The 14,057-nt window shown below is 35.8% G+C and overlaps 1 protein-coding gene across 14 annotated transcripts in view; it reads left to right on the top strand.

Moving 5' to 3' along the window:
- The window catches only part of STK33 (serine/threonine kinase 33), a 63,441-nt gene that overhangs the window by 23,182 nt on the left and 26,202 nt on the right, over positions 1-14,057 (top strand). For 9 of the 14 annotated variants that reach the window (XM_068945000.1, XM_009684701.2, XM_068945001.1 and 6 more), the window contains exons 2-7: positions 3,903-4,326; positions 7,390-7,506; positions 9,300-9,413; positions 10,733-10,837; positions 12,024-12,162; positions 13,267-13,355. In XM_068945000.1, the coding sequence (XP_068801101.1) occupies positions 4,108-4,326; positions 7,390-7,506; positions 9,300-9,413; positions 10,733-10,837; positions 12,024-12,162; positions 13,267-13,355 (783 nt within the window). In that variant the 5' untranslated portion in view covers positions 3,903-4,107. Of the gene's footprint in view, positions 1-3,132; positions 3,241-3,902; positions 4,327-7,389; positions 7,507-9,299; positions 9,414-10,732; positions 10,838-12,023; positions 12,163-13,266; positions 13,356-14,057 lie in introns of all 14 variants that reach the window. The other 5 variants (XM_068945006.1, XM_009684705.2, XM_068945007.1 and 2 more) reach the window with 2 other exon arrangements.

Below are 14,057 nucleotides of genomic sequence, written 5' to 3'. Positions count from 1 at the left end.
AATCCCCTTCCACTCTCTGGGATTTTCTCTCTGTCCTTTCTAGGAATTTACCTTGCATAATTTAGGAAATTTTCCATGTGTATTCTAGTTTTTTGCTCTCTGCTTTCTAGGAATTGGCTCATCTGCTTTTTAGGATTCTTTTCCCCTCTTCTGCTTTCTAGGGATTCCCCCTCTGTTTTCTAGGGATTGTCTTTGCATTTTCCAGATATGTTCTCCTTGCTTTCTAGGAATTCCCCCTCTGCTAAGATGTTTTCTGTCTATTTTCCAGGAATTCCCCCTATTCTTTCTAGGAATTCATTACATGCTTTCTAAGAAATCTCCTTCACTTTCCGAGATTCTCCTGCTGCTTTTTAAGAACGTGATCCATTCTACTTCTTCATGTGACTGAATATTACAGTATTTTCGTTTAAACTGAAGATAAAAACATATTCCTGTATTAGCGAGCTGTATCTTGAACTCCAACTTAACAGTCTTTTTTTTTTTTTTTTTAGAGAAGAATTTGTCTGCTTTTTAAGGAATTTGCTAATTTGGAGAAGAAAATTACAGGCTGTTAAGAAAACTGACTAGTTAATAGTGGAGAAATACTGATGTATATTCTCTACAAGACTTACATTTTGGAACATTTTGGAAAATGTTTTTTTTTAGATTTCTATACTAGTAAATCTCTCCAGTCCTTGTGAATGGTTATGTGTAAGTTTATTAACCAATAGGATCACCGTTTTTTATTTTAGCATTGAGCGCTTTTATTTTGAGCCTCCATTTTTTTTACAAGAGGCTATTACTAGTTCTAATTTTTCTTTCTAAAGAATCAGATTTTCTGAAAACCTACATAACATGAAAATATTTTCTCCAATTTAATAGAGCATTTTGGAGTGAGCTTTGTATAGGCAGAGGCTGTCATCTCGCTTTTGTATGCATACTTTGTCAACGACAGTGAAATCCTGGCCCTGCCTTTGTGTGTCCTAGATCTTGCTCTTTTGTAAGTAAAATTGCAGGAGTCTACTTCATAGCTCTTGCAGTGCGTGTCTTCTATTCAAGTGATTTTTCATATATTAATATTTTACAACGTTAAGTGTGGTAAACTGCATTATCTTAGTTTAACAGATAAAGCAAATTGTAGCAGGAGGGTGATATGTAACTTCTCAAATCCCAAAGAAGGTGTTAGGTTTGAGAGAAAATTTAATTTTTGACTCAGTTTAAAAGCAGGTGTGCCAAAGTAGAAATGAGTAATCAGTAAGGTTTAAAACCTAGCATTCTTTTTTTTTTTTAATCAAGTTTGAGTATTGTACATGCTAAAAATCATAGTGGAATTGAAATAAAAGACGATCCAGGTTGTTAGATTGTGACATATGGGCCAAGTATCTGCTACCTTTCAGCACCAGAAGGTTGAACGTTGGAATTCCTCGTGTGTGAACGTTTTTTATTCACGAAGCTGCTAATGTATCTGCCTTGACCAGTAACAACTGAATACATCCATGTGAGCTCGCGCTCCTCTTGCATCCCTCACCATCGCAACTTTGATCAAAAGCATAAAAGAATGCTTTTGGGCTGTGAAGGAAAAATAACTTCAAATTGGTTTTTGATCACATTGTTAATTTGCCGTGGAAAAAGAAAGCAAAAAAACATTTCCTCTGTTTGCTATTTTCTTGTTTGTGTCACATGCGTGTTATATTGTCCCTGTTGTTAAAAACAGGTATATATTTATCTGATTCTCCTGTACAGCTTTTTAGTTGTAAGAACTGTGCGTTTGTCATTGTTATTTAGTTAAAGTGGTTAAGGCAGAGAATTCACTGTTTGAGCATATTAGACTTTGGATATTTATTACCAGTACTGTGTATTCTTGCGGTACGATGCTGTACAGCAGGTTTTTTTTTCTGCCCATAAAGCTTTCTGTCATGCTGTCTGTTCGTTCTTTAATTAGTTATTAAATCTGTTGTTATGATTCCTAGTTTAAGTGATTAATAAAACGTTGCAAAATACTGTGTTAGATGCGTGCAGATGTCGGCGTAGGGTTTGCCCGATGTCGTGACCTGTTCTACTGCTACCGTAAGGTATCACATGACTCTCAGAACATGATTCAAGTGTAAAGAAGAAGTTGTCTCAAGGAGAAGCCAATATCGGATCACTTTGATTTTTACTCTTGGCAGTATTTTGATTTAAAGCAGCTGTAGGTGCCTTTTTTTTTTTTTTTAAGCTATGCTTTTAAAAAAACATTTCTACTACTTACTTCTGGCTAGACAGAAGGGTTCACAAAGATTTTCTGAAAAAGTAGTCCCTCCTTTTTTGGCTAGTCTTGCTGATAATATTAAGAAAGGTTTACTGATTGGTCAACAGAAGGTTTTACTCTGTCAGCACCGTTTCTTAGGGCGTAAAAACTTAGTCCAGAAACAAAACATAAAAGAAATTTAGAATATATTCAAGAGAACAAAAATATATCTACATATCATTAAGCTCATCTTTTCTTTGGGCTAGTCATCACGTCTCTTTTCTGGTAAGTTTCAGAGGATCAAAGATTGTAACAGTTTTATCATATTATGGTTAAAAATTTCTTAGATGGTGGGAATAAGAGTACTAATATTGTCAGAGACTTATATATGGAAATAGGGTATTAATCACATTTCATTTAAATTGCAGAATGTAGGATATCTAATGAGATTAGAAACTCTCTCTCATTACAAAAGCAGTATATCAAAAAAGAACATACTCTTAAGTATTTCTTGCCCACATGTAAGGATTTTATATTATTGTTTACTAAATAAGCCATCTGTCATTCAGAAAGAAAAGACTGAGATCTGAGAAGTGAGAGGGTAGGAAAGAACTGAAGACTTAAAGATATACAGATGGCGTTATCTGAGCTTTTCTCTGAGGTGCATAAGTGGTAATGGAGCGGAGGATATATTGTAGACTGCATACTGGAAATTGGGTCCTTGCTTTCTGCAGAAACACAGGCTGTACACTCTCAACTTAAGGCAATCTTTTCCATTTTCTTGAAATTTACATCCTTCTTTTAGCTCATTCATCTCTGTCAGTCTCTAAAATGCCATCTCCCTTATAATCTTCAGCATTTTAAACCCCAAATTGCCTGAGGCAAGGGATGCTTCATTTCATAACTGTTGGCATTTCTCTGGGCAGGGCAGCAGCTCCTCAGCTGCTTCAGCATGAGGAGTAAGAGCTCCGTATTTGATGACTCCAAGTGCAAGTGCTCATTTCCCTGCCCTGAAGAAAGGGAAGCAATTACAGGTAGTTTTCAGCCCCTCACTAGTGTTAACCCTCTGGAATACAAGAGTGTGCAGAACTCCTCTCTCTTAGTTGGACATCTTCAACTTGATGATATTCCAAGAATTAAAGGCAGCTTATAGTCCCCTAACTAATCCCCTAATACTTTCAGGTCCTCCATTGTGGAGGAATTGATCCCTGCCCTTCCTGCCTGAAAATGTGTAGGTAAACATGTCTTTTTAATGTTTTTTTTTACCCCCTTTGAGCCTTTTTGCAGCTTACTTTTTGAGAAAAGTAGATGTTGAGGAATCATGTCCAAACTAATAGCTCTCCAGTTGAATTACAGGAGTACCCAGAAATACTTGCTTTCAGTATCACCGTCTTGGCCGTATTCTTGAGTTATGTTCTCACATGGTACCAGTTAGAAGCAAAAGTTCATTTCTGTTTGACGCTCCAAATCAATAACTTGCCAGGTTTAATGAACTATTATTTATTTATTAGTTATTTAATGAACTATTTTGAAATTCTCCAAAAATGTGTTGCATCCCATTTGCTTGAAGGAAAAAATCTGTTACAGTTTTGTACTGTCAGGTGGAAAAAACACTTATTTCTGTGGCTGAATGCAACCAGTAATCTGTAAATAGACGAGCTGAAGTGTAGTTTTTGACTACATTTTCTTTTTGCAGATCTGCTGTTTAAACCAGTATGCTGTGTTACCTGAATCTATTTCCTCATCAGTGCGGCAGACAGTTGAAGTTGGGATTCGAGGCTTTTCTTCTACCAGTCCACTCACCTCTCGGGTTTTATTTTGTTTCCTCGAGCAGTGGACGTGTTCCTGCCAATCTCTGGGTTATTATTTAATTTGGACAGAGCATATTTAAGACTGAGCAGATGGCTGAAAACAGTCAAGGGAAGACCGTAACATGTTCCTTGTGCTTGGCCTCATTTCAACCAAGCAATGTCGTGGGTTTTTGCCCCCATTGCAACCAAGGTCCCGTATGTTTTGGGGGTGTGTTATCAGAGACATCTGACCAAGCAGCCAGTGACAGTACAGCCGCCCTGGATGCCTTATTGCCTCCCCTGTTGAAGGATTCTGTTTCTATGGAGGAGGTAAGCAAATTGGAATTGGACCTACCATGTTTTCCTGTTTATTTATAAGGTTTGTATTCGAGACTAGGTATTCCTTCATGATCTGTGCTTGTTAGTGCTCGTTTCTCTGTAAAATGAGGATGAGATTTCCCAATGAACTCTTTTAAGAAGTATACAATAGAGAACGGCTATGTGATTTCTCTTCCGTAGAGAGTGTTTTTCGAACTCTTGCACCTAACGGGAACTTGACCTTATTTTTGGTGGTTGTAGAAAGCACTTGTTCCCTAGATGTTCCAGAAAGCACTGACAGAGTGGTAATTAGAACAGCTGTGTAAGACACGAATTCTACAGCAGAAATATTAACTGTTTAAAACGATCTGTTCATTGGAAGATGTGTTGAACAAATTAATATATCAAACTTTTAAAAAATCTTTATTTTTGCAGACATACAGCATTATTGTTTTACTGCAAGGTGATACATTAAATGGGATGAGTTAAATAATACTCTGAAATGGTGTAGTGGTTTGTGGTGATATTCATGTGATGGTATCACATCTTAATTCTCAAGTTGTAATTCATTCAGAAGGTTTGTCTGTAAGCCCAATGTATGTTTTTACCGCTGTGTAAACTGATGAGGAAATGTGTATTCTAAAGGGCTCTTTAGTCCTGTAGGAGACCACTTAGCAATAGCCTACCATAGATTGGATTATGCTTATAGGCCGTAAAGTTATAAATTAGCCTAAGGTCTGGCTAGCTGTACAGGCAAAACTGAAAGTTAAAGAAGTAAGCGAGATTCTGTTAGATCTATGTCAGAAATAATCAGGTGATACCCAGAGGTTAGTCAGTCCCCAATTCAGTGAATACATGCTCTGTGTTTTCCGAATTTGGATTATTTGTTGACTTGAGCCCCAGGGAATTGAACTATGAGGTCATATGCCTAACAGCTTTGTTGAATAGTGTTTTAAATGCAACCAGGCTGATTGTTAGATATACTGGGAATGCACACATTCAATTCAAGTTAATGAAATTTGCAAGTTCACATCACATTTTGAAAACCAAGCTTTTGATTTAAGAGCCAGATTTTGGATGTGGTGGGCAATTTTCTCTTTTTCCTACCACCCGCTATACTCCCGATGTCTTTCAAATATGGTACTTTTCAGCTGTATGATAGTATGTAAACAGTGACACTACCCTATAGTAAAAGTAGGTGAAAAAATTTAGATTTAAAATTGATTGTCTTTGATGTCTCTGTAGTCGATTCTTATTGATATACAGAGTCTATTTTTGTATCATTCCTGCAGTGGTTACTGTGTTGATTGGAGACATAGTCATCTGGTATCATAATCTTCTCTTTAATATGATAGGCTCTAAATTTTACGGTTGGAGCCTTTAAAAGCTTTTGTTGGTGGAGTTTGTAATATATCTACATCTGAAAAGAGTAAATTGAAAAAAGCACTTAAACTGAAATTTCAGACTAAAATCCACCATTTGGAATATTAACATAAATGGGTCCCTTTTCGGATAGCATTTCTAAGTACGTGGATACAAAGTAACTACCATCCTGAATTAGTAATATCTGAATATACAACCGATTATTTAGTTTTATATGTTAAATGAAAAATGTGGCTAATAGGAGAATGGAGTAAGAAAAGTCTTAACAAAGAAGTTAGAGACATACAGATATTTGTCGCTACTGCAAGAGAAGTAACAGATTTTATTGAATAATCATCCCTGTTAATCCTAGGAATTGAACGTGTAGTAGTAGCTTTCTAGTTGGTTATTTGGCTGCTGGTGTCTGAACAGTACCCACTTCTAGATCTAATTGGAGTTGTATGGAAATGTGTGAGGAAATTAGATTAAAATGGCACTCTATTTTGTAAAAAAATAAATAAATTAATAAATAGAACACTTATGTTCAGTATTACGTTCATGGAACACTAGTTTATTAAGAACAATTTTTAATCTGCAAATCCTCAACATACAGACGCAGTTTGTGACTTCCCGTAGGCATCACAGAAGCTTATTTTTTGTTCTGTTTGTCATTAGCACTTAACATACTGTCTCTCTAAACTCACTATCTTTGAATTCCAGCAGAGTCGTTATCCTAAGTTGACTAGAGAAGTCAGTGGGTATTTGTTTGGCAGTGGATAAGACAAGCATTTTTCAGTATTTGATTTCCATCCTCTTCAGATTATTCCATCACCTACTGCAATTTAAGAATTTACTTCTCCCTCCTATTCCCTTCACAACCTTGTTAGTACCTCTGCCAAAGGGGAAGTGTCATGTTTAGCAAAACATTTGGATAATGTAATAAATGTAATACAGTTTTGGATACCTAAATATATGCTTAGCTTTAAGTAAGTTAATAATACAGTTGACACTACTCACGTTTCTCAGTTTGTTTGTAAATGTTCTGCTCTTTGGAGCATTTAAAAACTGCAATTAAAATTTTTACATTAGTTTTAAATGGGTTTTATTGGTGTTCTCTGTACTCAGCCATTCCAGAAAGTGATTTATAGTAACTGAAAAATGAAATTTCTAGGAATTTAAGTGTCCTGATTTCTTGTACATATCTTTTGAGGAAAACTTAACAATGTAGGATAGAACTGGCTCTATGCTATTAAAATTGAACGTGGACTATTTTTAAAATATATTGGCAACACTTTTAACATATTGGTTGAATTAGCTTTATAGAAATCTGCAGCACTGACAAATGTAATTATTGGCCTTAAATAAGTCACTTCATTTCTAATTCATTCTGTGACCAAGTCATTTCATTTGGCCACCAAGGTAGAATATGGACCACTGAATAGAGACAGCAAAGCTCTCCAAAAGATTTAAAAAATATTATTGTTTCTTGCAGATTTATTTATTTATTTATTTTATCTTCCACAGCTTTCTGTTTGTCTTGGGCTTACATGAAATTAGCTAATTAATTAAAAAACATTTTTTACATCTTGTCCCATGTTTAGCCTGCGCGATTATATGTTACATATCTTACTGTGGATTGGATTTTGATGCATCTGAAACAATGTAAGGATTTTTGAAGTGGTCATTTTAATAGTGCTTCCTTTTTCCATAAAGATGCCAAAATTGGAGCTGAGAGAACCTTACAGAAAAATTTTCACGCAGTCAACTCGCAGCCGTAGTGCAGAAGTCAAAATTCCTCATACCCGAATAAGTGATGGAGCTGCTATTCAGGTATGTACAATTCCTGGCTGCAATAGATACTAATGGATTGTGGGCTTAGTTGTTCCTCCTGAGTGTGGGCTCCCCCATCGGAGTTTCTAGGCTGACGCACCCTCAGTCCACCCAAGCCTAAAAACTTCTTGATAGAAAAAGACGATAAATTCAGGAGAATGAAGTGGTAGCCCTAGTATGGGCTAGGAGGGTGTTTGTATGGTTTCCGTCAAGGTAAGTTCCTAGCAAGCAAAGAGGATTTTCCTGGATAGCACTGGGAGAAGTCCTTAAAAAGCAAAAGGAGAGGATTTCTGGAAGGCAGAAAGCAGATTTCCTGGAAAGCAGAGGTTTGGAGGGGAGGGGGAGGAGTTTCCTGCAACGTGGACTATTTTCTACAAAGCAGACGGAAGGAATTCCTAGGAAGTAGCAGGGGAAATGGCTAAAAAGGAAAAGGAGATTTCCTAAAAAGCATGTGAGAAATTCCTGGAAGGCAAAGGGAGGATTCCTGGAAAACACATGAGAAATTTTCTAGAAAGCAAAGGGGAGAATGTGTGGAAAGTACATGGAAAATTCCAGAAAGTAAAAGTGGGGTGTCCTAGATAGCACATAGGGAATTTGTAGAAAGCAAAGAGGAAATTCCAGAAAAGCAGAGGTAGGATTTCCTAGAACCCATGTGGACAATTCCTAGAAAGCACATGGGGAAATTGCTGGAGAGCAAAGCGGGGAGTGCCGAGAAAGTTAGGCTCTGGAAAGCATAGTGGGAAGTTTTGGAAAGCACATGGGATAATTTCCTAGAAAGCAGAAGGGGCAGTTTCCAGAAAGCACGTATGAAATCCTTTAAAGCAGAGAGGTGAAATCTCCTATAAATGAGGAGGAATTCCTAGAAAGCTAAGGGCGTATTCTTGCAAAACACAGGGAGAGTTCCTTGAAAGGACTGCTGTAATCCCGACAAGTTGTTGTAGTCACAGTAGGGCTGATGTTACAGCCGCAGGGACGATGGGGCCGAGGGAACGCGACACGGGTATTCACTGCAGGTCGAGGCAATGGCGACGGGGTGTTATTGTGACACTGGGGAGGTGGTTGCAACATAACTTTGTCCACATTAACTCTCCCTGTCAGGGTGATGTAACTGGACGTGGTGAGGTGCTCCCGGTGGGTGAGGAAACTGAGATGGGTCAGGTAATGGAGCAGGGAGTTCCAGGTAACGCTGGCAGGGGTCTAGGGACCAGCGGCAGGGTCTTGCAGCAATTCCTGTCAGCACTGAATTGTGGTGGACATGCTCTGTGTACAGGCGTTTGCAGAGCACAGAGAAGCAAACTTCAGTCTTATCACAAATTAGGATGTACAAGTATTTTGTTTCAGAAGTCATGTTTATACTCATGTTGCTCTCCTAAATCTAAGCTGTCACTGTCTGTGCTAGCAATTTCTTTATACACTGACCATGTTGTTCTTAATATTTCAAAATTACATCTTACCTGTTATCTCTTTGGGACTGTGGTTTTACACAGTATAACAGTACAATTACAGTTCATGGTACTTTGGAAGGTCAGACAGAAAATTCGTACTGAACTCTACCAATTGCTGGTCTTAAATCTTAAAATAAGCATGCATGAAGGCTGGAACAAATATTCAGCATAAAAACCTGTGAGTATTTTCACTGAAAGATCAGACTGCTTCTCTCCTACTACAGACATGTTTTGAACATTTAATCGGAAAGTTTAGTTGTATAAGCTATAAGTTCTTGGCTAATAAATATAATATGTTAAAACTTTTTTTCTAAAGCTGCACTTTTTTATGTTTCTCTGCTTCTTTAGGAAATCTATTCTTTTGGAAGGAAACTAGGACAAGGCAGCTTTGGGGTGGTAATTGAAGTGAAACACAAAGACACTGGAAAAAAATGGGCCATTAAAAAAGTGAACAGGAAAAAGGTAAATATCATATGGATGGGTGATTTATTTTAAAATCTCCCTTTGCTTTCTCAGGATCTGATAATTCTTTTTTTCTAATCTCTTTTTGAGCACTATGATGTCATTACATCCAGAATTTCTCTTTTGACCTATGTAGATATTTATTCTCATTTTTCAGATACTACTCTAACTATGTCTTCATCATTCCCCTGTAGCAGAAACTAGAAGCGATACCGATTTTTAAAATGCTCAAAGTATTTAGTCTGACCATGTAAGTTAGGGCTCTTATTTCTTCATGAAAGAATAATTGAAAAGAAGTTTGCAAGTTAGCTTCCGAACTAACCAAATATGATCAAAGAATAAATTTAAGTGGCAGGTTTTTATTTTGTAAATTTTTCTTTTATTTTTTAAAAAAACAATTAAGGGATAAATCAGGAAAATGAAACTTTGAGATCAGAAGTCAGCATGAACACAGTGGTATAACTTTATGCTTAATATTTTATGCATGCATGATGAATCCTGAAACTGGCTCTTTACCAGATGAACAATTCAGATATGTTATTTTGCTACTCCTGATAATTTAAAATTTTCAAACTGTTAAATTCAAAATAATAAATTCTTTTAAATTTTGGTTTCTTAACCAAGTTAGAAAAATGCTATACTTCAGTCTCTGTCATCACATGACAGCCGTGGTAATGCTGGGTCTGACTATGTTTAAATGGGATCCTGTCATGAAGGGTAGATTAAATTCTTTCATCTCATTGATACCAAACCAAATCCATCATGTTCTTGATGGGTACAGGAATGCTTGGTGTTCTGTAAAATAATTTTCTTGCTCATTTGTACTTGTTTATATATTCATGAGATTATGGATTATGGAGTATCAGCTCCACTGAGCCGGCCCGCTTCCAATATGAATAATTACATTTTGTTTAACTCCACTGCCCCACCATCTTATTTTTTGTTGGGTCTAAATGCACCTTAAACATCAGCTATTCTTTATTTAAGTAAAGTCATTCTCGTTTTTGTTTCATATGCACGTCGTTCATCTGGGTAGTGAGAAAATGCTTGTGGTTTTCTGCATAGATGTTCTTTCAGCCTAAAGGCTTTCAAGATGTTTCACAGAACTGTGTATTTGAAGCTGTAAGATGTTAAAGGCCAAATTTACTGGATTAACGCAAGCGATCCTGAAATACAGTAGGAATTACTTTGTAGTTATGTTTTTAAATACAGTTGGTTTTTTTTAAAATGCATCCTGTCCCTTTTTTAAAAAGAGATTGCCGTTGTTTAGAAATGAATACTGTGATGTCTGTAAAATGTATTTCCCATAAATAACTAAGGCTGGAAGCTCTGCTATGAAGTTACTTGAACGGGAGGTGAGCATCTTAAAAAGAGTGAACCATGACCATATAATACACTTAGAAGAGGTGTTTGAGACACCAAAGGTAAGATTGCATTAATTGCAACAGCTAGTATTAGTACCAATCAAACGAAAAATAAAAAGATCTCTGTTCTCATGATATGTCGTGTTTAACGATATTGTCATACGGGACAAAGTTTCTTACAACTCTTGACCAAAAGATTGTGGAAATGCTTATATTTTATTTTCCATTAAGTTCCTTCTAAGCCACTGTTGCCAGAAATTTAAACTAACAGTTGAACAGAGGACAAAACAGTTTATGTCAAGGGAAATACCTGGCTAAGCTTGCTTTGTGTGCGAGTCTGATAGGCAGAAACAGTTACTGTAGCTTAGGCTTTTATTTCTTCCTTCTTTGAATTCTCAACTTAGTTTTTTCTTCTGTTCTTTCAGAACAATTTTAACAATAATTAAATACTGTTACAGTGAGAATTACATGTTTTTTTCTTTACTCTGCTTGCTTGTATAAGCTTGTATAAGGAAGTGACCCTCTTGTGTGTCCCTAGGAGAAACATCAATCGAGAGCCAGAGTTTCCATTTTTTATTTGCCTGTTATTTCAGAAATAATTGGCCAAAGAATGATGGAAATGTTGTTTTTGAGATTAAATCATTCCTATTTTGTCTGTCACATACCATGCCATTGTTTGAAAAGGTGTTATTGCCGAGTTGAATGGAGGAGATCTCAGGACATTATAATGATTTCACCATATGATAAATATTGCATTAGCACATGTAAACTAATATTTGTTGTTAGTTGTAGCATATGTTTTATCTTGGAGTACTGAATTGATCGGAAGTCATCTGTATAGCATATTGTAGTTTTTATTCCCAGTTGCTGAGAAGTTGCATTTTATCTTTTTAAACATTGGTACTTTCTTAGGGTTTCTGTGAAAGATGTTGATAATACATTGAATGGAAACAGTTTTATGCTAAATCTGTATTCATCCATATCTTGAAATCTAAAGTATTTTTATACATTTTTAAAATGCATATATTTTGAAACCCTGAGAGTTTGTTGCATTACTGTAAACATTGATAATATTTGGGGCAGGGTAATTGTCTTTTGCTTTGTGTTCATAGAATGCTCAGTGCATTGTGGTTCTGAGTCATCACTGCATCTAGAGTGCTGCAATTATATATGTCGTTATTACCTGAAAAGAAATACTAAACTCAGAAATGAGAAAATCATTGCTTTGTCTCTTTATTAACATTAGCGGGTGTATCTTGTAATGGAGCTGTGTGAGGATGGAGAACTTAAAAAAATTCTTCATAGTAAAGGACACTTTACAGAAAATGAGACAAGGCACATCATTCAGAGTCTTGCTTCAGCAATAGCGTATCTTCACAAAAAAGGTAATTAAATTCCTCCGTCTGTCCCCTATGTTCATCAGTGTCAAGTTCAACAACAGGTTCAGATTACTGTTCTTATCTACTACTTATTCCATAGTGTAAAGCTATTCCAGTAGAAAAGGAGTAAAATATACTACAGGAATGCTTTTTAAAAACTTTATTTTTCTTATAATTGTAATAACTGCTACCGTTTTCTTTGATTTCTCTTTCTGAGCCAGCTATTGGGTAGTAATGTGTATTATTATTTCTTAGCGTGTAACTGCTTTGCGTTATAAGATTAACGTATTTTAGTAGTTAAGTATATAGTCTATTGCAGAAGGGGAAAAAAAGGAGAAGTGGAGGGCTTTTGATGCTTTTTAGTAGCCTGTCTTGCATTTAGGATTCAGTAAACTTAAACATTTTTATCCACCACAGGGAAGTACTACAATTATGCACAATCCATAACAGAATTAACCTGTTCGTCCAAAAATTTAAGAGTTGGCATATATTGAAGGATTGTGAATACTTCTAGACTTTTTTCTACAGAAATTATTCATCTCCAAAAATTTAAGAGTTGTCATATATTGAAGGATTGTGAATACTTCTAGACTTTTTTCTACAGAAATTATTCATCTCTGTATTTCAGCATGCCACTTGTAGGAATCCTTCATTTACCTTTTTTCCCATACAGATGGAGGGTTCCTTGTATATGGAGTGATGCCTTGTTTAGGGCTCTCTCTGTTCTTTGTAGGTGTTGAAAGGGCAAAAGCACCTAGTGCTTTGGAATATGAAAATAAATTGTGGTTATGAAAATACATGCAAATTTGATAAGCATACAACATAAAGCCTACTTCTTGTTAGATGTTGGCTAATCAACTGATATTTAAGACTGAAGCAATATGAACTTTTCCCCTTTATTCCAGGGTACAAATCTGATCCAGATTTGAATATCTGTATGACTCCCTGGCTGTAATGGGAACGATGCTTTTCTTTTGGTTTCCAGTAGTTCAGAGTAAAATATGCTAGAATTGCTCAAAGAAATTATTCAGTCAAAAGAGTTTAAAACATTTCTGTCAGAATACGTTCACTGCAATTGATAACATTTTATTTCTTATTCTTTCTTGGCAGATATTGTTCACAGAGATCTAAAACTGGAAAACATTTTAGTTAAAAGCAGTGACATCGATGAAGCAAATGAAATGAAATTAAACATAAAGGTAAGACTGCAATTGCAGCAGTTCTGCTTCTAGCACTGGTTTTAATATCCAGGTATTACTGGGAGACCTGACTTTGATACCTATTAGCAGCTTTTGAAGTGAGCTACTAAATGCTGTTATTAGGGGAAAAAATCATTTTGGAAGCTAAGTGCCACTGTTAAAAAACACTTTCTCTGTAAAATGATAAAAGAATATTTCTAGGTCAATTAAAAAAAAAAGAGATAACCATACCTTATTCCTCTAGATCTGCATTAGGATAGTTCCAAGCCATTAGTTACAGTAAGTCAAGCAGGAACTCTAAGATGTAATTAATTTTGAAATTGTCCATATTGACAATGTAATCTAAATCTGTTAGTAGTTTAGAAAAAAAGTCTATTTAAATTGTGCTGTTGATTGAAATACAAAATATATTACAGGAATTTTGGGATATTAATAAATATTTACTACCCAAACGCAGTATGCCATGTGCTTACACCTTATTTTCATTGAAAGAAGTGGTTCTTGATGCTTAATAAATCATATGATAATTATCTGATACTGACTTAAAATTTTAGTAGTTGTGAAAATGTATGCATCTTTTAAAATAACCATGTCGAACTGAGTTACTGGATTGTGGATCTACTATATTAGGTGCACGTTGAGAAGTGTTTTAGCCACCAAAGAGTATGGACAACTCACTAATTCATGGTGGAAGAATTCCAG

Source organism: Struthio camelus, chromosome 5, assembly GCF_040807025.1.
Source record: "Struthio camelus isolate bStrCam1 chromosome 5, bStrCam1.hap1, whole genome shotgun sequence".
Classification (NCBI taxonomy): Eukaryota; Metazoa; Chordata; class Aves; order Struthioniformes; family Struthionidae; genus Struthio; species Struthio camelus.
The sequence above is the reverse complement of the archived record's forward strand: the minus strand, read 5'-3'. Positions and strand labels throughout refer to the sequence as shown.